The sequence below is a fragment of the Aotus nancymaae genome, unplaced genomic scaffold (genome assembly GCF_030222135.1).
Source record: "Aotus nancymaae isolate 86718 unplaced genomic scaffold, 86718_ANA_hifiasm-v0.15.2.pri h1tg000041l, whole genome shotgun sequence".
Taxonomy (NCBI): domain Eukaryota; kingdom Metazoa; phylum Chordata; class Mammalia; order Primates; family Aotidae; genus Aotus; species Aotus nancymaae.
In genome coordinates this window covers 21,341,573-21,367,698 of record NW_026988455.1, presented here as the reverse complement: position 1 = coordinate 21,367,698, position 26,126 = coordinate 21,341,573, and the positions used below count along the sequence as shown (strand labels likewise).

General features: G+C 50.1%; 1 protein-coding gene across 1 annotated transcript in view; it reads right to left on the bottom strand.

Annotated features, from left to right (window-relative positions):
• Positions 1-7,139: 7,139 nt before the first annotated feature.
• ROR2 (receptor tyrosine kinase like orphan receptor 2) overlaps positions 7,140-26,126 on the bottom strand; it is a 224,383-nt gene continuing 205,396 nt past the window's right edge. The window contains exons 5-9 of the mRNA XM_064361578.1: positions 21,878-22,005; positions 17,696-18,010; positions 15,489-15,734; positions 11,013-11,215; positions 7,140-9,628 (exon numbers count right to left, since the gene is read on the bottom strand). Coding sequence (XP_064217648.1) covers positions 8,183-9,628; positions 11,013-11,215; positions 15,489-15,734; positions 17,696-18,010; positions 21,878-22,005 — 2,338 coding nt within the window. The 3' untranslated portion in view covers positions 7,140-8,182. The remainder of the gene's footprint in view (positions 9,629-11,012; positions 11,216-15,488; positions 15,735-17,695; positions 18,011-21,877; positions 22,006-26,126) is intronic.

Sequence of the window (26,126 nt, the reverse complement as noted above, 5' to 3'; positions counted from 1 at the left end):
TGAATGAACAGTGTGGTATATCTATACAATGGAATACTATTCAGGAGAAAAAAAGACTTCTAACATATGTACACCATGGATGAACCTTGAAAACTTTGTGCTCAGTGAAAAAAGCCAGAAGCAAACACCACATATTCTATGATTCCATTAATATGAAATGCCCAGAAAGGCAAATCCATAGAGACAGGAAGCAGAACAGGTTTCCCAGGGCTGACAAGCTTGAGGAATCCTTGTAGGATAACGGAAATGCTCCGAAATTAGACTGGGGAATGCTCTGAAATTAAACTGCACACTCCGTGGATGGACTAAAACATCACTGAATTGACACCTAGAATGAGTGGATTTTATGGAATTAAATTATGGCACAACAAAGCTATTAAAATATGTAAGTGGGGGTTCGGTCTTCTGTAACACAACCAGTGGAGACTGAGCCCCAAGATTTCTACCTGAAGGAACCAGAAGAGCCTGCCATGGGACCTGGGACTCATTGTTAAAAAATGCTTGTGAGGCCGAGGAGGGCGGATCACCTGAGATCAGGAGTCCGAGACCAGCCTGACCAACATGGTGAAACCCCGTCTCTACTAAAAATAGAAAAATTAGCCAGGCGTGGTGGTGGGCGCCTGTAATCCCAGCTACTCAGCAGGTCCAGGCAGGAGAATCGCTTGAACCCAGGAAGCAGAGGTTGTAGTGAGCTGAAACGCACCATTGCCCTCCAGCCTAGGCAACAAGAGCAAAGCTCCATCTCAAAAAAAAAAAAAAAAAATGCTGTGCATCTCCCAAGGTAAGAGGTATGAGGTCGCAGCACATAAGAAAAGTCAAGCCGGGCGCGGTGGCTCAAGCCTGTAATCCCAGCACTTTGGGAGGCCGAGGTGGGTGGATCACGAGGTCAAGAGATCGAGACCATCCTGGTCAACATGGTGAAACCCTGTCTCTATTAAAAATACAAAAATCAGCTGGGCATGGTGGTGCGTGCCTGTAATCCCAGCTACTCAGGAGGCTGAGGCAGAAGAATTGCCTGAACCCAGGAGGTGGAGGTTGCGGTGAGCCGAGATTGCGCCATTGCACTCCAGCCTGGGTAACAAGAGCGAAACTGTCTCCAAAGAAAAAAAAAAAAGAAAAGTCAAACGAGGCAACAGCCAGACTTCAAGAGCACTGCAGGTCCAAGCACCCGTCTGTTCCTACTGTCAGTCCGTCTGACACTGGCCTGTGTTAATTCTGTGCTGTGGCTGCAGTATCCCTTTGCATTATTTATGGGAAAGGCTTTGCCAAGCAAGTTGAGAATAGAAATAATAGAAGTAGGAGGATGCTTCGGGAACACTAATAATATTCCAGGCAATCCCCATATTAGTCTTTGGCTCCTGTAGCCTAATTTGAATTATTTTGCGTATATGAAAATAATGGTGAATTCTTTGAACAAGATGCTATGTTTCCACATTCTTATTAGGTTAGACTGCCTTTCTCCCAAAAGCTGTAGCTTTAGTGCAGTTTTCCTGTAAAGACCTTACCATGGTGAGGAGACAATCAAAATGCAGTTAAAAAAAAAAAAAGAAGAGGCCGGGCGCGGTGGCTCAAACCTGTAATCCCAGCACTTTGGGAGGCCGAGGCGGGTGGATCACGAGGTCAAGAGATCGAGACCATCCTGGTCAACATGGTGAAACCCCCGTCTCTACTAATACAAAAAATTAGCTGGGCATGGTGGCGCGTGCCTGTAATCCCAGCTACTCAGGAGGCTGAGGCAGGAGAATTGCCTGAACCCAGGAGGCGGAGGTTGCGGTGAGCCGAGATCGCGCCATTGCACTCCAGCCTGGGTAACGAGCGAAACTCCGTCTCAAAAAAAAAAAAAAAAAAAAAAAAAAAGAAGAGACAAAAAGATGATTTTTCAAACCCAGGAAAAGAAAAGCCATATTAGACAGATAGTGGAATGTAGAAAAATGCGTGTGTGGATAAGGCAATAAGGATGGAAAGGCAGCCTTGTCAGATGCCGTACAGGAGCAGGCGGTGGCATGGACAGAACACAGAGCTGGCACCAATGGGCTGGAGGAGCTGGAGAAGCCACTGCCTCCCTGCCTTCTGGATTCCCTCCACCTGTCTGGAACCCTCTCCCTTCTCAGACACTGCTTCCACTTTGACTTATCCAGTATCATTCATGTAGGCACCCCAGTCCATCTGGAGTTAGCCCCTGTGGACTGCAGCAATGAAAGGACAGAACTGGGACATCCTGAGGGGGAATGACAGTTGCCCTGTGGGTGGGGGTTGTTGCTGCTGTCCTGCAGGGGTTGTAGCTGCCATCCTGCGGGGGGGAGGTTGTAGCTGCCAACGTGTGGGAGCTGTAGCTGCCATCCTGGGGGTTGTAGCTGCCATCCTAGGGGGGCATAACTGCTATCCTGGGGGATGTAGTTGCCATCCTGGAGAGGGTGTTGTAGCTGCTGACCTGTGGGAGTTGTAGCTGCCATCCTTAGGGGGAGTTGTAGCTGCCATCCTTGGGGGGGGTTGTAGCTGCCATCCTTGGGGGGGGGTCGTAGCTGCCACCCTCGGGGGATTTTAGTTGCCATTCTGGGGGGGGATTGTAGCTGCCATCCTGGGGGGGTTGTAGCTGCCATCCTGGGGGGATTTTAGTTGCCATTCTGGGGGAGGATTGTAGCTGCCATCCTGGGGGGTTTGTAGCTGCCATCCTTGTGGGGGGTTGTAGCTGCCATCCTCAGGGGATTTTAATTGCCATCCTGGGGGGGGGGGTTGTAGTTGCCATTCTGAGGGTGATGTAGTTGCCTTCCTGGGTGGTTATAGTTGCCATCCTGCGGGGGTTAGAGTTGCCATCCTGGGGGGTTTGTAGTTGCCATTCTGGAGGTGTTGTAGCTGTCATTCTGGGGGGTTGTAGCTGCCTGGGGGGGTTAAAGTTGCCATCCTGGGGGGGTTGTAGCTGCCTGGAGGGGTTAAAGTTGCCATCCTGGGGGTGCTGTAGCTGCCATCCTCGGTGTGGGGCAGGCTTGTAGCTGCCATCCTAGAAGGGTGTGACAGTTGGTTTCTGGAGTTCCAGAGATATAGTCACTTCCTTCTGGTCCCTCCCTGGGTACTTGCAGATGCCCAAGGGCCTTCCAATGCCCGGTGGATGGTTTGATACATGTCTCTGCCTCTGGGCAACATTTTCACTAAAAACCTGACTGAAAAAGAGCATGAACAGGACGAATTAGCATAAAAAAGAATGAGCTTAAGATGCCAACTTGCCCTGTCTTTTTAAAAGCATGCATGAGAGCTGAGCCACGTGTCCCCAGGCCCTCCGTAGGCAGCTGCCTTGGGTGTGAACAGCACCCCAGGGCTGGGGGAGCCAGCACTCTAGGGTGTCTTGGTGGCTGTGTGCACTGGCCAAGCCCACAATGAGCACTGTGGCATTGGCGACTGGCAGCTCATTCCCCAGCAAAGCCGCTCTGGGGCTGTGTCCAGCAGGCATGCTCGCAGACTCCACAGCAGCAGTGAGCAATGGGTCCAACCAAGTTCCCACCACCCCTACCACAGAATACCAACGAACCAGAGCTCCCTACCACTGACAGGCTGAGGTCACCAAGAAACACTGTCCGGTGAAAAGAGCAAGGCAGAAAACAAGTTGTAGAGAAGGTTACCATTTGTGTAAAAAAGTCAAAGGAAGAACTAGAAGAACATACGTGCATATTGCCTTACACACGTATAAAGGAACTCTAGAAAGATCCCTCAGAATCAGGTAACAGCAGTTACTTATAGGAGAAGGGTGGAGGGAAATCTGGGCAAATGAGAAATGGAACTTCCCTTAGTTCTTTAAACTATAGGACTAGTTGGCCAGGCACGGTGGCTCACGCCTGTAATCCCAGCACTTTGGGAGGCTGAGGAGGGCGGATCATGAGGTCAGGAGTTGGAGACCAGCCTGGCCAACACAGTGAAACCCTGTCTCTACTAAAAATACAAAAATTAGCTGGGCATGGTGGTGTGCACCTGTAGTCCCAGCTACTCAGGAGGCTGAGGCAGGCGAATTGCTTGAACCCAGGAGACGGAGGTTGTCACACCACTGTACTCCAGCTGGTCAACAGAACAAGACTCCATCTCAAAAAAAAAAAATTATAGGACTAGTTAACTATTCAATAATTAATAAATGAAAAGGGAACATGATACCATAAAGACGATGAGGCTATGTCTTCTTTGCAGCTGGTATCAGGTAAACCTACATCCAGGCCTATTCTGCCTAAACAGAGCATTATTCTATTCTTTCAAGAGCCAATTAATTACTGTGTACCCACTAAGAGCCAGGCCAAGAAATACTTGCTACCTCTACTACTTTGGGGGAACAATGAGGGTGGAAAGTGTATGGAGTGAGAGGAGAATCGATCAGTTCGTGTGGACTGGCTGTGGCCAGGAGGGGGTCAGAGATCTCACTTTGAAGCACATTTACTTTGACACAATCTCCTTTTCAAAGTTCATCTCAAAAAGGATTTTAGATGTTCCCATAGGAAACACTCACACAGAACCAATGCCTGTCCAAGGTTTCAAACATCTGATGGCATACTGTCTGAAAATAGCTATCAGTGTGGAATTGTGAGGATAAAGGAAATCTGAAGTGAGTGTTTAAACAGTGTTTCCATGTTGGGAGAACCAAGGGGTTCTCCTGAGTTAGTTGAGAGCTCTGGGATACTGGAGTAGTTAATCACACACCCTAAATTAGTAGAGAAAAATGTATCCAGTGCTCTGACACACTTACAACAATGATTATAAAAAAATGTAAGGAGTGCAAAGGCATTTGTGACTTCATGTGGCTGGGTTAAAAATCACGTTTAAGTGACCTAATAGCTGTGAAAACCTCCCTGTTGTGTGGGTATGAACAAGGACAGGCACGTTACTAGTGATTTATCTGAATCGTGCATCTCAGCTCTAGAATATCAATTGTTCTGGAATATCCCAACTAAGTCACTATTATTCAATTGCAGTGTGACATGGTAATTGCCCCATAAACTGCATACCTCGACCATACCTCGGCTTTCTGTTGAAATTGCTCTCTGTAACCCTAATGTGACGGGCAAGCAGTCCAAACCCACACCATCTTGGCCCCTGAGACTTGTAATAAGTAACTAAAGCCTGTAATTTCCAGCCTACCCAGACAATGTGTAAACTAACGCTTATCTTGAATTCTGTGAACCACTAAAGTAACAATCGGAATGTCCAAAGTCCCCTGGCCCTCGGAACGTCCGAAGCCCCTCACCCTCACCCCCGCCCAGGAGGTGGTTTATGGGCGTAAAAGGTCTTGACAGCCTCCTTTCGGGGCCGAGTGTTGGAGAGACGCGAGTCCTCTGTGGCCGCCGGCAATACAGACTCTGCAATTTGGCATACTTTTGTCTCGGTGTTGATTTTCTATGCTCGTTCTGGTACAACGGCAGGAACTTTAAATACTAAGTAATTCCTTAGGATGCATCACGGTTTTACAATTAGACTGATGGTAACACACAGAGATGTTCAAAATCCCCCAAACCAAAATCTCCCCCACTCTGCAAAAATAAACCTCCCACGTTGTTCTGCAGAATCTCTGCTGCTGTAGCTCTGTGGCCCTGTCAGTTGCCTGGGGCTTAATTCTGGCAGAGCAGGGTGATGGTCAGCTGACTGTGCTTGTGGAGAAAGCAGCCACAGGGCCATTTCCCATTTTTCACTCTCAGGTCTCAATAGAACAGTTAAACCATCAGGTGTACCAAATTAGAGATAAAGTAAGTTCCTCTTTCAGATCAGCGGAAATGAGAAGTAACTCCATTTCACCGCGAGCTTCTTTACTATTCAATCCAGACCCCACTGGCCCGGAGAGGTGCTCCGAATCCTTACTCTAATCACATTACTTCCTTCTGCTGAGAAGGGAGGGTCTACCCTGACTTTTTAGGATGCACATTAGAACACTGTATTTGTTTATTTGCATGTGGGTGAATCTGTGAGCAGTGCTACGCGGGAGCCAGGGGAGGTCAGTGATGGGGTCAGGACATGATCCCCCAAAACGTGGCACCTGGCACTTGAGGAAGCCACAGAATCAGGAAGGTCTCTCTGACCTTCTCCCACCCTTCTCCTCCCAGGCAGGCCATAAAACCCTCATTCCAGAGGTGCCCTCCCTGTACCCAGAGAAAGGGAAGCTCCTTATCTCTGAAGATACAGGGACAAAGAAAACAATCTGAAAAAACAATCCTTGCAAGCCCCACCCCCACCCCTGCCCCACCCCACCCTGGTCTATTGCCCTCGGTCACATCCCTCTGTCCAATCACACTTCTGCAAGCCTGTCCACTCCACCAAACTTAGTAGGCAAATACACAGGCTTCCCTGCTTCTTTGGGTCACTTCTGAGGCTTTTCTCTTGTTAAGTTGTCTTTTGTTATAGAGGTCTCAGCCATGAGCCTTGCAGTGGGTTAGAAAAAGATGTTACCTTTTCTCCCCTGTGACAAGATAAAGTTCAGGTGGACATGGTCAGTTTGGTGACCTACTATGTGGGATCTACTCCAGGTGAGGGGACTTTTCTTGTTACACCTGGGTCTCTGCACGCTCTCTCCCTACGCCAGTAATACTGGTAGCTCTGAAGCTACTGCTCCCCGAGTGACTGTGTCCCAGCTGTGCTCTGACCCAGGTATACCTTGGCCCAGCCAACTACACTGCAGATGAAGCCCGGGATGCAGGTAGCCAGTGAAGGAGGCCCATTCTCTTTCACCCCCTCCCTTGAAGTCAGCCCTGCTCTAGGACCCCAGGGAGTGCCAGGCTCCAGGTTTAAAAATGTCAGGTGCTGGCCAAGGCGGGTGGATCACCTGATGTCGGAAGTTCAAGACCAGCCTTACCAACGTGGTGAAACCCCGTCTTAAAAAAAAAAAAAGTCAGGGGCTCTGGGATCTCAGGAGGGGGCAAGTTTAAAACCAAGACCATCTTCACACCACCTGCAATTAACCAATCCGCCTTTGAGGCCTCAACAGAGAGAAGCCATGGAGTTAGTTCCATCATCTATCTGCCAAAGGATATCTCCATTAGCATGGGGCCCCTGGCTCAGGCAGGCCTCCCAAATCCACGGAAAGGGCTCAGCCCAAACCATCACCATTTGGCATCTCTGGCATCCAGCATGCTTCCCACGGCCTCGCGTCCTTACACCCTGCAAGAGAGCCAACCAAATGCTTTGTTTCACTTTATTGGATACACCAGGTGTGGGATTTACAAACGTGTGCAGGATACAGACAGCTGCCTGCGGGTCTATGTGTAACGGGGGCTCTAAAATGAACGAACCTCACATGCACGTGGTACAAAGCCAAGCAAACCAAGACCAGCTGGATCCCAACGTGGGTAACGTAAACAGTTAAATTACTAAAGTCATTATCTTAAGATCACAATACTTCAATGAAAATGGCATAATAAAAACATATAAATTACATTTAAGGTCTGTACATGATTCTTAAAAAAAAATAACAATACTGTGTTCTGTACAATATTGCTTCCTCTGAACATTCCAAACCCAAGAAACACTTTTCCTTGAATTCCCAAAAAGTGGGCAAAATACACATGCAGTATAATTAAAACTGTTTCACCAAATACAAAGCTGATGGATTCTTTAAAGGCACACATTTTGTTATATCTCAGGAGCTCTCCTTTCAGGAGCCCTTGTCTTCCGACCCCAACAGGCAGCAGAGGGTAGCCTCGGTTCCAGCAAATCTTTGGCTGCTAAGGAGAGAATATTCTGGCAGGGAGGGAGCAGAAATGGAGCCCCCGCATCCTCAAAGCAACAGACCGGTCGCCGGGAACCTCAAAACCTGAGGTGCCTCCTCGCTGCCTTTTGCAGGTCCTTATTCCCAACGTTTTGAAATTCTCACTCCGCATACGATACGGCGTGAAGGTCCCACCTATTTTCTCGCAAGGCATATGGTGCTCACTACCAGTCTACCACCAGAATCAATGCAGGCAGCCCTCGGGGTGGCCATGTGTCCTGCTCCCCAGAATGTCGTTCTGCCAGGCCTCCTGCCTAGCTCGGGTACTCCTAGGCAGGGCAGCTCTCTGTGTCAGAGGACAGAGAGGAGCAGGACTCCACCTCACCCAGTCTGCAAACCAGCCCGCTGGCCCGTGGGCCCTCCTGACTGCTGGGTATGCTGTCTTCTCAAAGGTGACTGAGGTCCCTGTGGGGTCTCAGCGGGGCTTCTGTCCCAAACCCTGGGCCCAGGTGCCGCTCAAGCTTCCAGCTGGACTTGGGCCTCATCCACCTGCAGAGTGTCACTGTCTCCCAGCAGTTCAGTCTCTGGGACAGAGCATTCCTCCTCCTCCTCCGCTTCCTGCACGGGGATCTGGGCTCCGTCTTCTGGGGCGTTCTGTGCGTCCTCGGTGCCCTCTGAGAGCAGGGCTGCCCTGTCCGCCATGGAGGTGTTGGAGGGGGCCGTGGTGACGTAGCCCGTGCTGGTGGAGCCGCTGCCGCTGTGGTGCGAGCTGGGCTTGGGGAGCATCTGAGGAGGCACCTGCTGCGGGGCCATCTGCATTGGGATCTGCACCGGGTAGAAGTTGGGCAGGTAGGCCCCATAGGCCGGCACCGGCTGGTAGCCGTTGACGGGGATGTAGAGCTGTGGCGGGGGCACCATGGGTCTGATCTGGCCTTTCATGGGCATGAACTGGGGCTGCGGGAAGGGTGGGGCCTTCTGCTTGGGTCCCACGTAGCGGGCGTTGCTCACATTGCTCACTGGGCTGGTGCTCAGGGAGCTGGTCTGTGTGGTGTTGCTGGCCCCCGAGGTCTGCGCCGAGCTGTTGTAGTTGGATAGGTTGCCCCAGGCTCGGAGCCGGCTGTGGATGTCCTTGAAGCGGGGCCGCCGGCTGGGGAACTCATTCCAGCACTCAATCATGAGGGCATACACCCAGGCGGGACAGTCGTCGGGGCAGGGCAGCACCTGCCGGTTCCGGATCATCTCCACCACGTCCTGGTTGGAGTACCCGCAGTAGGGCTGCAGCCCGTAGCTGAAGACCTCCCACAGGACCACGCCGTAGGACCAGATATCCGAGTCGATGGAGAACTTGCCGTACGTGATGGCCTCGGGGGCCATCCAGCGGATGGGCAGCAGCGAATTCCCCAGCAGCTTGTAGTAATCGGCGGCATACACCTCTCGGAAGAGGCCCAGGTCTGAGATCTTCACGGCCAGCTTGTCATACACCAGCACGTTGCGGGTGGCCAGGTCCTTGTGAACCACGTGGTGGCTGGACAGGTACTCCATCCCCGCCGCAATCTGTGCCACCAGAAGCACGAAGTCGGGGGGCTCCAGGGCGGACTTGACTGTGCGGTCGTCGTCGGCGCTGCCCACGTCCGAGTGTGGCGAGCGCATGACCAGGAACTCGTGGAGGTCGCCGTGCGAACAGTAGCTGAAGATCATGCTCAGGGGCTGGTCCTTGGTCACCACGCCCAGCAGGCAGACGATGTTGGGGTGTTGCAGCCGCGCTCGCAGCATGGCCTCGTGCCGGAACTCCTCCCGCAGGGGCCCGTCTGCTTTGTCCTTCAGTGTTTTGATGGCCACGGCCTGGGTCTGCTCCCCCGGGGCAGGGCCCAACAGGTGGCCTTTGTAGACTTTCCCGAACCGGTCCTCTCCCAGCTCCTCCATGAACCTCACTGCAGACAGGCTGATCTCTTTGAGTTTGGCCTGTCAAGAAGAAAAGCCCCATGTGAAACGTTGCTGTGGCCGAAGCCCTGGAGGAAGGTGGAAGGCAGCTGGGAGGAATGGAGCCCCGTGTGGCCACAGCTGGAAGGGCCTTGCAGAAGACCCGCTGGTTCTGCCCACCCAGCCTTCGCCTGCCTGCCCATGGCTCCTGGTTAATTTTAAATACGGCTCTGATGCCGAGGTTGCTTCCTTTCCACTAGTGCACCTGTGGACACACGTGGACACACATGGACACACACACACACACACACACACACACACACACACACACCCTACAGCCAGGCCCAGGCACCAGCTGTACTGGGGCTGCCCTGGATGCACCCTCCCGGGTCCCCTCCACCCCTCATGTGTGCCAACACATGATGTGAGATGCGATGTCTTTTTCTCAGGGCTCCCATGGTGGCTTTCCCAGGACGTTGTTGTCTTCGCAATTTTGTCACTTTCAGAGTCCAGGCCAGTTATTCTACAGAGGTTCCTTCAGTGGGCCTGTCACATGGGCCTCTTGACTAGCATCTCAGTTAAACATGTTTCTGGAAGGACCCCACAAATGATGGGCGCCCTCAGAACCCTGCATCTCTCAGCCTCTACGACGCGGGCTCCTCCTGTGTGGCCATCCCTCATCCTTCCCAGAGGCTCCTGGGCCTCCATGCAAGCCCCAGGGGCTCTGTGCCCTTCTCACTGGCCAGCCCTGCCTACAGCAAACCCTCACCGACTCTGGGGCTGAAGAGCCAAGTGCATCAGCTCCCTCCTGGACACCTTGAAGAGCCCTTGCAAAGTCAGCTGAGAATGACGTTCCCTAAGGCTGAGAATGAATGTAAATGCCCTTTCACAACAAAAGCTGGAGAGGCTGCAGCACACGTTCACATCTGTTGTATTTCAGTGCCCCTACCCCCAGCTAAGGCTGCTCTGGGATGAGGGTGGCCTTTTAGTGGTAGCCTGTCTGTCTACTCCCATTTAAGGGCTATTCTTCCATCCTTCCCTGTTAAAACAAAGCATACTAACCCAACTCAAAAGTGACAAGAAAAACCGTGGGAGGCATTGGAGCCCTCTTTTTCCTGTGTGTCCTCTGGGCAGAGCTGAGGCACCCGGACAGTGAGAATGCTCGCTGGGGCCCACAGGGGCAGCATGGTCCGGGCAGAGGGAGCCCCATGGACTCTGGGGCAGTGAATTCCCAACATGCCTGCCGTTTATTTTCTAAGGCACACATGTCCTGATCTAGTTTACAGAAAAAAAGGCAAAACAAAGCGGAGTTTAAAAGAATTATGTGTTATGTATCAAGTAAATTAAAACATTTAATGGTGGGGAAACAACCCTTGAGGATTAAACCTGGAAGAGCAACCCGGGTGGAATACGTAAGCACGGAGACCTGTTTGTGCTGGTTAATGAGGGGCATTTCCATGTCTTGGCTGGGCGAGGCCATCAGCTGTCGCCGCTGCGGCGTGGACGCAGATGCCTTTTGCTTATTCCGGCACATGCAGACCAAGAAGAAAAGGCAAGCGATGACCAGTGGAATCGCGATGCTGGGGACCAAGATGTACAGAATCCCCATCTTGCTGCTGTCTCGGGGACCTGTGAACAACACGGCTTTTGTGATTTTTTCAGAAAACATCCCCTTTTCAACTGTAAGTTCTCTACCAACCCATTCTCCGCCTCCAGCCACAATCTTTACAGGATGGGTAATCACCTAAGTTACACAACGGGGTAAAAGGGCACCCCACACCCAAAAAAACACGATGCACCAAAAAACGCACACTGCGCTGCATCCTGGGGAAACACAACCCAGAACTGCCCAACCTGGAGACAAACCAGAATATGCAGCATACAAAGTAAATGAACTCTAAGGATCTCAACATTCATAGTGACCATATCCACTTTCTGTTCCTGATGTGTGAATGTCACTGGAGACAGGCGCTCTGCCCAATTTCGCTTTTATCAAAGGTCTCCCCAGCTACTGACTGGTTGATGAAATTCACTGGAGACCCTTGTTCAAGGTGAGTGAAACTTGATACCGGGATTAGACACGATCCTTTTCCTCATTCGGCATTTTAATGTTTTCTTCACGTTTTTATCTAATGATGACAGATTCTTTTAGGATAATAATTCAACATGCACTAGATTTAAAGGCACACCGGCAGTCCATGCACCTGACCCAATACAATACACCATAGGGGCACAGGAATCCTTGGAAAGCACAGGGTACCTACCAACAGTCGAGGTCTCCAACTACCTTCCCTGTATTTTTTTTATCACAGGGAAAAGTAACTCTTTGTCTCCCTCTACAGGATTTGCAGAAAGGCACAGGGGGCACACCAGGCAGGCTGAGGTGACCTCAGGCTCTGAGCAGGCATCCCACAGGGCTGGCTCCTCCCAGGCTGCGTGAACCCCAAGCAATCCGCCAAAGCAACTGAATGTAAGACCAAGTGGCACCGTTTCAGGAGGCTGACCCTAAGCCTGGTGGAAGGTGAGTTCTCTACAGAACTCACTTCCCACATCCCTGGGAAACCACGGTGTTCTGTTTCCTACTTAACCCTGCAAATAATCGTATCAGACTTAGAAGGCCCCATAACCAGGGGGCAAACGGCTTCCCATCTGGAAGCAAACAAGTGATTTCTGGTCAGTGTGATCGTTAAAAGAGCTAATTCAGTTCTAAGAGTGAACATGCTATTGCCACCTTAGGAAAAAAGCACCTTGTCCCAAACCCAGCCTTGCCCAACCCCTGCTCCCCCAAATAAGATGAAAGCAAGTAAAACCACAAACAAAACTTTCTTCTGACCCCACCCAGCAGCTTCCCCTCTGAAAGGGTTCCGAGGCAGGTGTCCCAGAAATCTTAGGGGCACCGGTGATGCCGGTTCATTCTTCCTTACTAGGGTTTGGTTCATTTATTATTAAGGTTAGCAGGAGAATCCAGGCCTCTCACACCAAGATGAGAGGTGTGAGCTCACACCGACACCGTCACCTGCCTTTATCATCTACTTACCATTACCAAACACGACTTATGCTTATTGGGAAACACTGCAGTATTCTAGAAATGTGGCCTTTCGAAAGATAATGTTTCTAAGAGCCCTCTTTCCCAAAGGCTATAAATGGCTGAGTTTCATGTTCTCCTAATTTTATGTGTATTTTAGGTTGAACCACATGGAAGTGATATTCTGACATATAGACACTATAGTTTCATATGGTTTTCTTAAATCAAATGCTGAATGAACTTCATTTTATATTTTATTTATTTTTGAGGCAGAATTTATTTACTTATTTATGAGATGAAGTCTTTATTATTTATTTATTTGTTTATTTATTTATTTTTGAGATAGAGTCTCGCTCTGTCTCCCAGGCTGGAGTACAGTGGTGGGATCTCAATTCACTGCAACCTCGGTCCCCGGGGTTCAAGTGATCCTCCCACCTCAGCCACCCGAGTAGCTAGAACTACAGGCACGCACCACCATGACCTGGCTGATTTTTGTATGTTTAGTAGAGATGGAGTTTTGCCATGTTGGCCAGTCTGGTCTCAAACTCTGACCTCAGGTGATCTGCCTGCCTTGGCCTCTCAAAGTGCTGGGATTACAGGTGTGAACTGCCACACCCAGCCTGAATGAACTTCATTTTAAATAGAATCATGTAATCCATAGTTTCTCACTCCTGTCTTTTTGGCAGAATAAAATCTCTTGGAAGACAGCTCATGCTGAAGCAGACAGATGTGCGTGTCCCCCACAGCTGCATGCCACTCCACGGTATGGACATCTCCAACTGTCCCATCCAGACCTACTGATCAACAGTCTGTTTTGTGTTTAGCTCTCACAAGTGATTCTGCAATAAATATCCTTTCATTTATGCCCTCGAAGTACAAATCTGCAATACCAGATTCTAAGAATTTGTCAACATGGTGAAACCCCATCTCTACTAAAAATACAAAATTTAGACGGGCATGGTGGCGGGCATCTGTAATCCCAGCTACCCAGGAGGCTGAGGCAGGAGAACTGCTTAAACCCGGGAGGCGGAGGCTGCAGTGAGCCAAGATTGCAGCATTGCACTCCAGCCTGGGCAACAGAGTAAGACTCTGTCTCAAAAAATAATAATAATAATTGACAGGTCCAAAATCATACTTTTCTTCATGTTTTGATTTACTTTTAATTACAAAAGTAATTCCTACTCACTGCAAAAAAAAAAAAAAAAGAAAAAAAGAAAAAAAAAGTCACTTTTGTAGGTCTGGGGAAATCACTGCTAAAAGTTTGATATCCATCTTTCCAAAACCTCATAAAAGTCAGGTGCCTGTGTGTGCTCACACACAAACGTCACTCATTTTCTTTTTGCCAGAGACAAAACAATGAACAAAAAAGCACCTCTAACACAGCTCTATCCTACAACCTGCTTTTGTTCTTTTGTTCCTTACAGGGGACGGGGCCATTCTTCCTTGCAGGAAATTACGGTCTGGAGTGCTCCCGAGTGCCTACAGTGCAATATGAACGACTGATAATTCCATTCTTAAAATTTGTTCTCCCATAATGAACACATTCTTGAAGACTTGTGTCTGACCAACTGAGCCAGAGGCAATGCCAGAATTGGAGCTTCTGAATCACACATCAGGAAGGCCATTAGTACCAGTGTTTACTCCCTGCACTTCGGGGTAGAGACATGCGGGCCTGCACCCCAGGAGGAGGCCTCCAGGTGCACGAGGAGCCCAGCCTTGCTTCACCGGCTGCTCTCTTTATCAGCGGGTGTGCACTCATTCACCAATCACTGCTTCTAGCTCCCAGCCCAGCCTCGGTTACCCTGCTGCCTGCAACTGGTGAACCGTGCATGACTAAGACAGAGGTGAGAACTGTCGAAGCTGTCAACCATCAACTACACGTGCTTCTGTATTCATGCCACTACAGACACCCTTGCAAGGAATAAGGAACGCTTTGCTGCCCAGGCTGTAGGGGAGTGGCACCATCACTGCTCACTGCAGCTGTGAACCACTGAGCTCAAGCAGTCCTCCCACTTCAACCACCCAAGTAGGTGGGACTGCAGGTGCGTGCCACCACGCCTGGGTAATTTTTGTATTTTTTGTAGAGACGGGTTTCTGTCGTGTTGCTCAGGCTGGTTTCGAACTCCTGGGCTCAAGAGATCCACCCGTCTTGGCCTCCCTAAGTACTGGGATTACAGGTGGTGAGCCGCTGCATTGTGCAATAATTTAATGGAGAAACAGAATGGGAAAGTGAATATCCCAGGACCATCCATCCATAGGAAGCGAGTGATGGAGGGCAGTGAGCCAAAGTGCAAACGAACCACTGCTGGGCGGTAAAATTAGGCGTGATCTCCACAAAATTCTTCAGACTTTTCTATATTTTAAAATGTCTTACAATATTCAGATGTTACTTTCATAACCACCTACAGCTTGCTTTACTTATTTATCTATTTATTTTGGAGACAGGGTCTCACTCTGTTGCCCAGGCCAGAGCACAGTGCTGCAATCTTGGCTCACTGCAATCTCCGCTTCCTGGGTTCAGGTGATTCTCCTGCCTCAGCCTCTTGAGTAGCTGGGATTACACGCAAGTGCCACCTCACCCGGCTAATTTTTGTATTTTTACTAGAGATGGGGTTTCACCATGTTGGCCAGGCTGGTCTTGAACTCCTGACCTCAAATGATCTGCCCGCCTTGGCCTCTCAAATTGCTGGGATTATATGCATGAGCCACTGTGCCTGGCCCAACAGCTTAATTTAAAATAGTCACTGTGGTGAGATAGGGGGGTTCTGGTCACTGCTATACAGAGGCGCACCCCAACCCAGGTCAGGACAGAACGTTCTCGTCACAAGGTTCACTCAACAGTCAACACATTTAAAAAAAGAGAGAGAGAATACATACTACACGAGGGTACGTCACACAGTTCCATGCGTACGTTTTTATTCTGCGTAAAGCACCAGGGGCCCTCCATCTGGCCGCCGGGGTTCCGGCAGTAGGCGTGCCCCCCTCCGAGCTCGGGGTAGTCTGCGCTGGACAGGCGGTGGCTGTGGGGGTGCTGCAGGGCCCACGGCTGGCACTGATGCCCCGACTTGGTGGTGCTTGCCGTTCCTCTGTAATCCGTGCCTGAGCCGTTATAGCACTGATGGTCTGAATGAGGAAAACATGTTAGAAAAACCTCTGTGGCGCAACAAAACCATTCTGCCTACACATGCCCAAACTAGAATTTCCAAAAGATCCAAGGATTTTAGCTGACTTACCAGAAAAGAGGCATTAGAAGTAATGGCTTAATGAAGTCCCAAGCCCACAAATTAAATGCAGAGCACATCAGGGATATATACGGGGAAGGAAACGCGTCAGAAGTATTCCACAGCCCCAAAACATCTCTGGGACCCACAACCTGTACACCACCACCCCGCCAGAATGAGGGTGTCATCCCCAGACTCAGGATCACTTGCTCTAGGAAGAAAGCCAATTGTGCAGGCAAGAAGGGTGAACTCCCAGGCCTGGCCCCTCCACCTCAGGGTACCCTTCTCACCTCCATGAAGGAGCCCTGGGGTTGGGGTGTGCCTTTGGTGAACATTTCTGTAATGTGTACCATGTGTGAGTCACTGCTCTAAACATTCCTGGCGGGGCACCATGGCTCATGCCTGTAATCTCAGCACTCAGGGAAGGTGAGGCAAGTGGATCACTTGAGGTCAGGAGTTCGAGACCAGCCTGGCCAACATGGTGAAACCTCGTCTCTAATAAAATACAAAATTAGCCAAGTGTGTGGTGGCGCGTGCCTGTAGTCCCAGCTACTCAGGAGGCTGAGGCAGGGGAATTGCTTAAACCTGAGAGGTGGAGGTTGCAGTGAGCCGAGATCGTGCCACTCACTGCACTCCAGCCTGGGTGACAGAGTGAAATTCCATCTGGAAAAAAAAAAAAAACCAACAAAAAAAAACACCTTCCTAAATATTGTCCCATTTGACCTTCATTCCAGCCCCACAGATTTGTACTGGTGTCAACCCCATGGAATATGAGGATATGAGAGCTTAGCAATTTGCCCAGAGTCACAGTGAGGGTTTGAATGCAGGCAGTGGGCCCAGGGACCAGGCTCTGGTTGTCCTGGTAAGGAGTTCTGCCCATTCCTGGATTAACCAATCATGCCAAATACAGCCCTGGGGCCATGGCAGGAGGTGGCCCGTTCCCGGGGTCTCACCCTTCAGGGAGGCAGCAGCCCTGATGGATGCAGTGATGTGAGCCAATGGTTTTCCTCGGGGACATCAGCAGAGCTCTCTGTCCTGTGTCTGCCACCCTGACTGGCCGTAGCCACCCTGCTGGGGCTCACAACTTGGGGTTTACTAAGCCTCCAAAGGGCAGGGGCTGCTCTGCTGCCAGCAAGAGGGGCAGTGGGGAGCATGCTCTTCTGTCCCGTGCAGACCCCAAACAGGCCACATCCAGGCCTCGGCTCAGATGAGCCCCTCTACCATGCTCATCCCTTAGGTCCCATGATGCAAGGACCTGTGAAAAGGTGCCTGCAAAGGTGTAGGGTGCTTCCCCGTATTTCCTTCCCTAGCAATGCCTGATCATCACAGGTTCTTCTCAGGTGCCCAGCAAGCCAATCCTGCAGCATCTCCATGGACCTCACACTCGTCCAAGCTTAAGGATCCTACAGGTTTCTGGGGACTGATCCTACAGGTTTCAGGAGGATGGGGCAGGAGCTGAGAGTCTGCATTCTCCCCTGGCGCCCAAGTGTGTGCCGACCCTGACTCCTCTCATACTCCTAAGAGCCATTTCCCCAGATAGTGAGATCACTCCCATTTCAGAAAAGGGAAATCCCAGGCTCAAGCAGGTGGAGGGACTTGACCTGAGTCCCACAGCTGGACACAGTGCAAGCCCAAATGCGAGCCTGGGGCTGACTGGCTCCAAATCCCCTGCTCCGAGGCCCCGCCTGCTGCCCTGCTGAAATGGAGGCCTGGGCTGTGGGACCCTCGGCTGCTAATGGGGTTCTGCGGGGCCGGGGCCAGGACAGACAGAGCTCCCTGGGCTTTACCAGCTGCCCCATACACGTTTCAAGGGCCCCCACTCCCTGCCCCCACCGGTCCCGGCCCGGGCCCACGGGCACTCACAGCGGCCCAGCCTCTCTGCCGGGATGCCGATGCGCATGCAGTTGGCAGCGTCAGGGCTCTCGGGCATGGGCAGCGCCTCACATTTGGGCAGCTGCAGCCGCATGAGGATGAGCGGGTTGGAGCGGGCGATGGTGTACTCCTGGCGGCACAAGTCGCTCTCCAGCACCTCGCACTCGTCGCGGCACAGCTCACGCGGCTTGGGCGCCCGGGAGCGCGCGTCACACAGAGGGAACACGAAGTGGCAGAAGGATGGGATGGCGAACTGAGAGCACTGGTCTGACAGGTGCGTAGAGGTGCCGATCATGGTGAAGGCCGCTGCAGAGCCCATGAGACCAGCGTTAGCAGTGGACACACCTCGCACCCCTGACATTCATCCAGTCCCCACCCCCAGCCTGCATCCCAGATTGCCCACTCAGCCCCCTGATGCCCTGCCCTGCCCCCGAATCCCCAACCCCGAGCCCCCACACCACCCTGGAGAAGCTCCCTGCCAGCAGGCCAGCCTGCCCATCACATGCTCTGATTTGCAGCAGACACGGGAAGTCCCTGGCCCAGGGCCTCACTTAGAAACATCAGAAGCAGAATAAGATAGAAGAAAAACTAGGCCCCCAGTTCACTCCGCTAGGTGCTTCTTCCAGGACAGGAAGGTTCAGACTTCAGATGCAAAAGCAGATCCTGAGGACCCGCTGTGTGTAGACAGCACAGGCCATGAGGTGCATTCCGGAGGCCCGGGCTTCCCAATGTCCCAGGTCTGTCTGGGAAGAAGGCTGTCCCGAAGGAGGGAGTCAGCTCAGCTCTGTGAACTGCAGCTGCAGGAGGCAGTTGGTAAAATGCAGAAAGCCAAGAGGGTGGGAGCAGCAAAGCGGGAGGAAGGCCGCATTACAACTCTGGAAGGTTCTGTGATAAGGGGGAGCAGAGAAACCCGAAGATTCAGGAACCCCTTTTGTAGGGCGGTTTGTTTTTTAAGGGCAAGATGTCAGAGGATGCAGTGTGGTGGCAAGAGGGTGGGTGAGTTCCGGAACAAGGTGGGGGCGTTTGTGGGAGCTCTGCTGCACCTGGAGTGCATGGCTGCACGCTGGTAGGGGTGAAGAAGCTGACCAAGGCAGGACTGCAAGGAATGCATCGGCCTGCCCCGGGCTCACTACTCTACTTTCGCGTGTGAAAGGCTGGCTTACAGCAATTGACCTTGGGGACAGCAGAGGCAGACAGGCGCCTCTGCCCCCACATCCAGCTGAGGCTGTGTCCTCCAATGGGGAAGAAAACCCAGAAGCTGGCATTTAGTCCCTGAGCAGCCCTAGCTCCACCCATGAATACAGTTCAATCCCATCATTATGGATTTGGCGACTATTTAGTGATTATACAGAAGGTTGTCAAGATTGCCGGCCTTGACCTCCCGGCAAGGAAAGAGTGTATCTGCTATGCCAGGTTTGGCCAGCAGGTGGCACTGCCGCTGCCAGTCATTTCTGGGAACCCACCTAGGACTGGGATGGGCAGCTGTGTGGGAACAGCCTTATGCATGATCACTTTGTGGTATCACTCACGCCTTTCTGGGACTGTTTCTGTACCTGCAGAGTGATTTGAGACCCCACACTGGGCAATGAGAGTGAACACAGAGCCTATAAAGTGGCCCTCGGCGTGAATGGGCCCAGGAGTCTGGTAACAGGCAGTGTCAGTGGGTGGGAGCAGCCACACCGTCCTGACTGCCATCCTCATCACATCACCTCCCATCCTCCGGGTTCCTGTGGCCAATATTTAAATGGCATAACACAGAGGGTAAGCGGTTACAGTACAGGATGTCTTAGATTTGGAGGAAGAACTGAGGCTTCAACCCGGTTCAATCCCATCATTACGGATTTGGGATTATATGAAGGGCTGTCAAAAACGTAGGCAGGCCTTGACCTCCAGGCAGGAAAAGATTGTCTAAGAATACCAAAGCTGTCACTTCTCTTGGGCTAATCCACTGATATGATGTTTCTGCTGATCTTTATAGGATTGCTCTTCTTCCTTCTGCTCACCCTAAGAATGCACTGCTTATTTCTGAAAGTGCAATTCCAGGCACCAAAGAGATGCAACACCTGGTCTCTGTCCACACCCTGAATGTCACACAATGCTTTCCAGCAGAACACTGCACGCAATGCACTCATTACTATGCTTATGTCAAAACCACAAGTCTGCTGAAAGCAACTTCAAATTTATTCTTTTCGAAAAGCCACCAACCTAGGAAATTCTCACTCTAAACTCTTCTCTAAAAGCTGCTATAAAACCAGGCTGCTTGGATGCGAGCTGATTCCTTAAACAACTCCTGAAGAAATAACTGAGGGAAGTCTTGTACCTGGATCAATGCTTGCCAATTAGTGGGGTGTCTAATAATTCTAGAGTCTGCGGCTAACATTCTAAAACAAGGTAAGAACAGACTGGAGGATGTCAGAGTGCAGGGCTCCTACTAAGGGCTGTAACTTTTTTATTTTTATCTTTATTTTTTGAGACAGTCTCGAACTGTCACCTAGGCTGGTGTGCAGTGGCACGATCTCGGCTCACTGCAACCTCTGCCTCCCGGGTTCAAGAGATTCTCCTGCCTCAGCCTCCCGAGTAGCTGGGATTAGACGCCTGCCACTACGATCAGCTAATTTTTTGTATTTTTAGTAGAGACGGGGTTTCGCCATGTTGGCCAGGCTGGTTTTGACTCCTGACCTTGTGATTCACCTGCCTTGGCCTCCCAAAGTGCTGGGATTACAGGCTGAGCGCCACTGCACCCAGCCACTTTTTTCTTTTATGAAATAAAACCAAAGAGAAAAATCCAAGTGCACCACTTTTATGGAGGGTGAAAGTTATTCCCTGTAACCAGTGTCAGTTGTGTGAAATACCTGTATGTGTAAACTAAGTCATGGTGTAAAGTAAGTAAAGTATACTCTATATTTTCCACTTCATGTTTCAGTGAAAACATTTGAGAAGCCCTGCTTTAATGGCAAAGAAAGCTTTTATAGTGAGAGGTACCCATATTTTCAAAACCGCCTCCCGCTGGAGCAGGATGGCGCCTCCAGGTTCCTCTGTGTCTCATGATGGCTCTTTCACTTTGCATGGGACCCTGGCCCTGGCCTCATGGGCCAGGCAGTCTCACGTGACCATGACCTTTGACTCTCTAGTCTGAGAGTGACCTGAACTTGGAAGAACTTGTCAGTGACATGAGGTGAGTTTCTGCCTTAGATCTCATTGTTGCCCCTTACCAGGTCAGTGACCTGCACCCGCCTTGCCCCCACCACACTCTCCTGGGAGCACAGGCATCAGAGATCGCCCACTGATTCTAATCTGCAGCGCAGCCTCCCACGCCTGCGGAGACGATCCAGCTGATCCGAGGTGCTGGGGCACCTGCCATCTGCACAGGGTGTTTCCTGCTCTTGTGGGGTCTGGAGAGAAAACGTGTATGTGGTGTTTGTGGGGAGAGTAGGTACAGCAGATGGCGGGCTCTGTAGGACTTCTGTCTAATTTATTTTCTTGCTGTCCAAGGTCTTTCCCCTAAGAAGGACCCCAGACCCCAACAATGTGTTTGAGTTGTGTGTTGGGAGCTGGGACAGCCAATCAGAGAAGTTAAGTCCTAAAGAGAGCAAAGATGGGCAGCTCCTGTTCCTAAATGACCTGCACTTTCTCAAACCCTGAACCACTGAACAAAGACCTGGCTTTGCTCTCTGGAAACCCAGGACTGACAAAGTATGTGTTCACTGCAGCGTCCCTACCACCGATGACCCAACTCTTTCCCCCACACAGCTGCAATCAGGCCTGGGTGCCTTTGGACCAAAAGTGGCTCAGAGAGGATAGAAGAGTCAGGAAGTGCAGAATGAGAAGTCAAGCAGAGGGAGTGTGGGGGCACTGAGGCTGCCTGCGCCAGTGTGGCAGACCCGGGGCAGGAGGCCCTGGCGCTGCAGTGAGGACAGTGCTTTGGACGCACACAGTTTAGCTGAGTTAAATCCCATACTTGCTCATTTAAACACACAGGCCAGCAACATTTTTAGGGCAGATCATGTTAGCAATTGCAACTACTTCTAAAAAAGATCTCTGGTTTTCTACTACAAATGAGATGGAAGAGGGACTGTCCACGCCATTAACTGATGAAACACAGTGGCTGCCGTCTGTGTGACAAGTGGCTGTGTGCATGCTTATCACCCTGTAAGAAAGGTCTGCAGCTCCTACCTGTGATTCGGTTTTCAATCTCCCCCTGCATCTGCAGCGAGTCCACATAAATGGTCCGGTTGCCAATGAAGCGCGCACAGGCAATTCCCCGGTAAGGCTGGCAGAACCCATCCTCATGGTAATCATCCCTGGTAAAAACACACCAAGTCTGTTAGAGCTCTGGGAGGTGCCAGATATCGCCAGTGACTTCTTTTATAATCCAGCATCTTGTGAGCCAACAATTTTGTTACTTGGTATTTACCCAAATAAGTGAAAAACGTAAGTCCACACAAAAACCTGTACATTAATGTTATGGCAGCTGTATTCATAATGCCAAAACATAATGCCAAGATATGTTTCCGTAGGTGAATGAATAAACAAACTGTGGTACATCCAGACACTGGAGTATTATTTAGTGCTAAAAAAAATGAGCTATCAAGCCACAAAGAGAAAGGAAACTTAAATGCATATTACTAGGTGAAACGAGCCAATCTGAAAAGGCTACATACTATATAATTCCAACCACATGACATTCTAGAAAAGGCAAAACCATGGAGACAGCAAAACTACAGAGACTGATTATGGAGAAAGATCAGTGGATGCCAGGGGTTATGAGGGATGGATTTCAAGAGGTGCGCTGGGGTTTTAGGGCAGTGGAACTATTCTGTATGATGCTGTAATGGTCAGCACAGGTCGCTATATATTAAGCAAAACCCATAGAAGGTAAAACACAAAGAACAAGCCCTAATGTAAACTACTGATTTTAGATAATAATGATGTATCAATACTGGCTCAATGGCAATAAATGTATCACTCTAATGCAAGACGTTAAAATAAGGGAAACTATGAGGAAGGCAGGAAGACTCTGGATTTTTCTGGAAACCTAAAACTGTTCTAAAAAATGCCTGTTAATTTTTTTTTAAATTCAGCATCTTTAAGGGAGTATGGAAAAAGAAGGGGAGGACTGATTAAGGGTGAGGCTGGCTCGTGAGGTGAAGGGTACACAGGGATGGGTACACGTTTGTGTATACGTGCACACACCCACATCAGCCATGTGTTTCACCTTATCCTTGAACTATTTTTTTTTTTTTTTGTACTTTAGGTTCTGGGTTACGTGTGCAGATCATGCAGGGTTGTTGCATAGGTACTTACATGGCAAGGTGGTTTGCTGCCTCCACCCCCCCATCACCTATATTTGGCATTTCTCCCCATGTTATCCCTCCCCAACCTTCCCACCCTCTGCTGTCCCTCCCCTAGCCCCCCCTCAACAGACCCCAGTGTGTGAGGCTCCCTTCCCTGTGTCCATGTGTTCTCATTGTTCAACACCTGCCTACGAGTGAGAACATGCAGTGTTTGATTTTCTGTTCTTGTGTCAGTTTGCTGAGAATGATGGTTTCCAGATTCATCCATGTCCCTACAAAGGACACAAACTCTTCACTTTTTATGGCTGCATAGTATTCCATGGTGTATATGTGCCACATTTTCCTTGTCCAGTCTATCCTTGAACTATTTAATACATCGTAGCCATTACAGCAATGCCCCTGCAAACTTCCCTTATTTGCAAACAAGGCTTTTATGATAATGATGACAATGCAGAGGTAAATAGCACAAAGCTTTGAAAAAGAGAAAAGCAATCCACAAATGTATTCTCTACTATGTTTAAAGGCGATGGAAGGGACTCCAAGAAGTCCAACCCTCAAAGAACTCACAGAATGACATACCTGCATGCCTACTGTACACAGAAGTATGACCTGGCCACCAATGCACAGACATCACAGACTGCTCGTCACAGGTACAGGTCATCAGAAAGGGGAGAGACACAGGCAGGCTGTTCTCCCTCCTGCTCTCCCGGTCCCCACAGGGACAGCCTGCATGCATGGGAAGGGGATGCAATCCTTTCCCAGGTCCCCAGTTCGGAGTCTGTGCTAAATTATTTTCAGCAGAACCTGTTGGTCTGGCTTCAGACAATGAAAGCCATCATGATAAGTATCCTGGAGGATTTTAAAGTGGTGCTCAGGACCCTCCAAAGGTCCAGTGACATCAATCAGCCACAGAAGACACATCTGGGGACTGCCACTGCTGGCAGAAGAAGGGGCTGAAGATGCCAGGACAAGCCTCGCCTGAGTACCTCAGGCCTGTAGTTCAGTAGCTTGTTTTCCAGCAAATCCGGAGCCTACCCCATCAGCCTGAGAGCAGCTGGCTTTCCACCCTACAACCATTGAGAGTAGACCATCCCCAAATGAAATCTGAATTCTGTTCAATTTAAGGTCAGGTGCAGTGGCTCATGCCTGTAATCCCAGGACTTTGGGAGGCCAAGGCTGGTGAATCACTCGAGCCTAGGAGTTCAAGACCCGCCTGCGCAACATGGTGAAACCCATCTCTACAAAAAATATGAAAATTAGCTGGGCATCGTGGCACGTGCCTGTAGTCTCAGCTACTCAGGAGGCGGAAGTGGGAGGATCACTTTAGCTGGGAGGCAGAGGCTGCAGTGAGCTGAGATCAAACTACTAGACTCCAGCCTGGGTGACAGAGGAAGACCCTAAGAAAGAAAGAAAGAAAAGAAAGGAGAGAGAGAGAAAGAAAAAGAATGTGTTCAATTTAACCAAATGGATTCAAAATCCTTATCTGAACTCTTTGCTAAGGCAGAGGCTGAACACTTGCAATAGTGGAGATATTTTCAAGCTTCTGCAGAAAACCCTTTTCTCAAAGAAAAGAACCTGGAACCACTAATAATTCAAAGAAGAAGATTTTTGTGTTAACTCCAGCTCACCAGCCATTGTTTCCTTGGGTTAAGGGTTCCTTAAAGGTTGTTTAAATAGGCAACACATGGGTTAATGCGAACCTGCCTGCCCCGCTTTCACTCTTTTTGAGCTGGAGTTAACTGCTGACTAGACACTGGCATTAGACAGTATCAACATAAATGGAAGTCACCTCTGCTTGCGTATGTGCTGGACATGTCCCTGTCTGGAGGTGGCTCAGGGTGCTTGTCCACTCTGCCAGAAAACTCATGAAGACATGCCTGATCAAATTAATGTCAGCTATGCCTAAGCTATGAGATTCGGCTCTGTCCCTTGGGGTGACCCCACAGGTGTGAGCAATTTCTTTTCTACCTTGCAAGAGCCAAGGAAGAGAAGGTTGCTCCCCCTGTTGCAGGCTTCTCCCTGGCTACTGGTCAGGTGACCACGGGACAGAGAGAGAAAGGGGGTGTAAGGAAGACGGCAAGGGTGTGCTGAGGGGAGCTCCTGCCATCACACTCCACCCACAGCTCCCTCACCAAAGCAGGCTTTCAACCTGAACAATGTCCAAAAAGCCAGACAGAAGTACTTGGAAAACGCCATCCTTGCTTTTGAACTGTTTGAGAAAACAAGTGGGAGTTGCTTTCCATTTTCAAACAATTATATTTTATCTTTATCTGGCACATTCTGGGATCTTGGAAGAGGAACAGAGCTGGAGAAAGTCTGTTAAGTGGATCCCTGGGAAAGCAAGGAAAGGGCTGAGACAGAATTTGGCGGCTATAAAATTCCTTCAGCAACGTAAGTGCAGTAGACACGCTCACCCACTGGCGGAGCATCCACATTTCAGAAACGCAGTGTGGAAACTCCTGCCCCTCATGCTGCCAGGCACTGCTCCAAGGCCTCATGAGACATGGAGGAAGAAGAAACTTCTACCCCAAGAAGTGACTCAAGGAGGAGAGAGGGCACTAAATAATGACAACCCTGGGGAGAGAGGTAGGAGATGGGGGGAAACAGAGGCAGCGGCCAGCAGACTGTGATGGGAGGTGCTCCTCCCCCAAGGCTGGAAAGATGGAGGGGTGGATCCATAGCCTTCCTCTAGACATGCTGAGAATAAAATTGCATGGGTATTAATAATGAAAATATGTTAAGGACATCACAAGAGTGTGATTATGGGTGTGAGCCACCACACCTGGCCTTTATCATATATTTCTGATGTCACCGTTCGATATTTGTATCATTGTTGTAAATCTTTTTGTCTCTTTGCTTCAGTTTGGAAATCTCCAATTCATCTGTCTTAAAGTCCATAGGTTTTTGTCTTCTTCTGTATCTAATCTGTTAATACAGTCATGCATCATGTAACAATGGAGATAGGTTGTGAGAAATGCATTAGCGATTTTCTCTTTGTAGGGACATCATAGTGTGCAGTTGCATAAACCCAGATGGTTTCGCCTACTGCACACCTAGGCTATATGGTACAGCCTGTTGCTCCTAGGCGACAAACTTGTACAGCATGTGACTATACTGAATACTGTAGA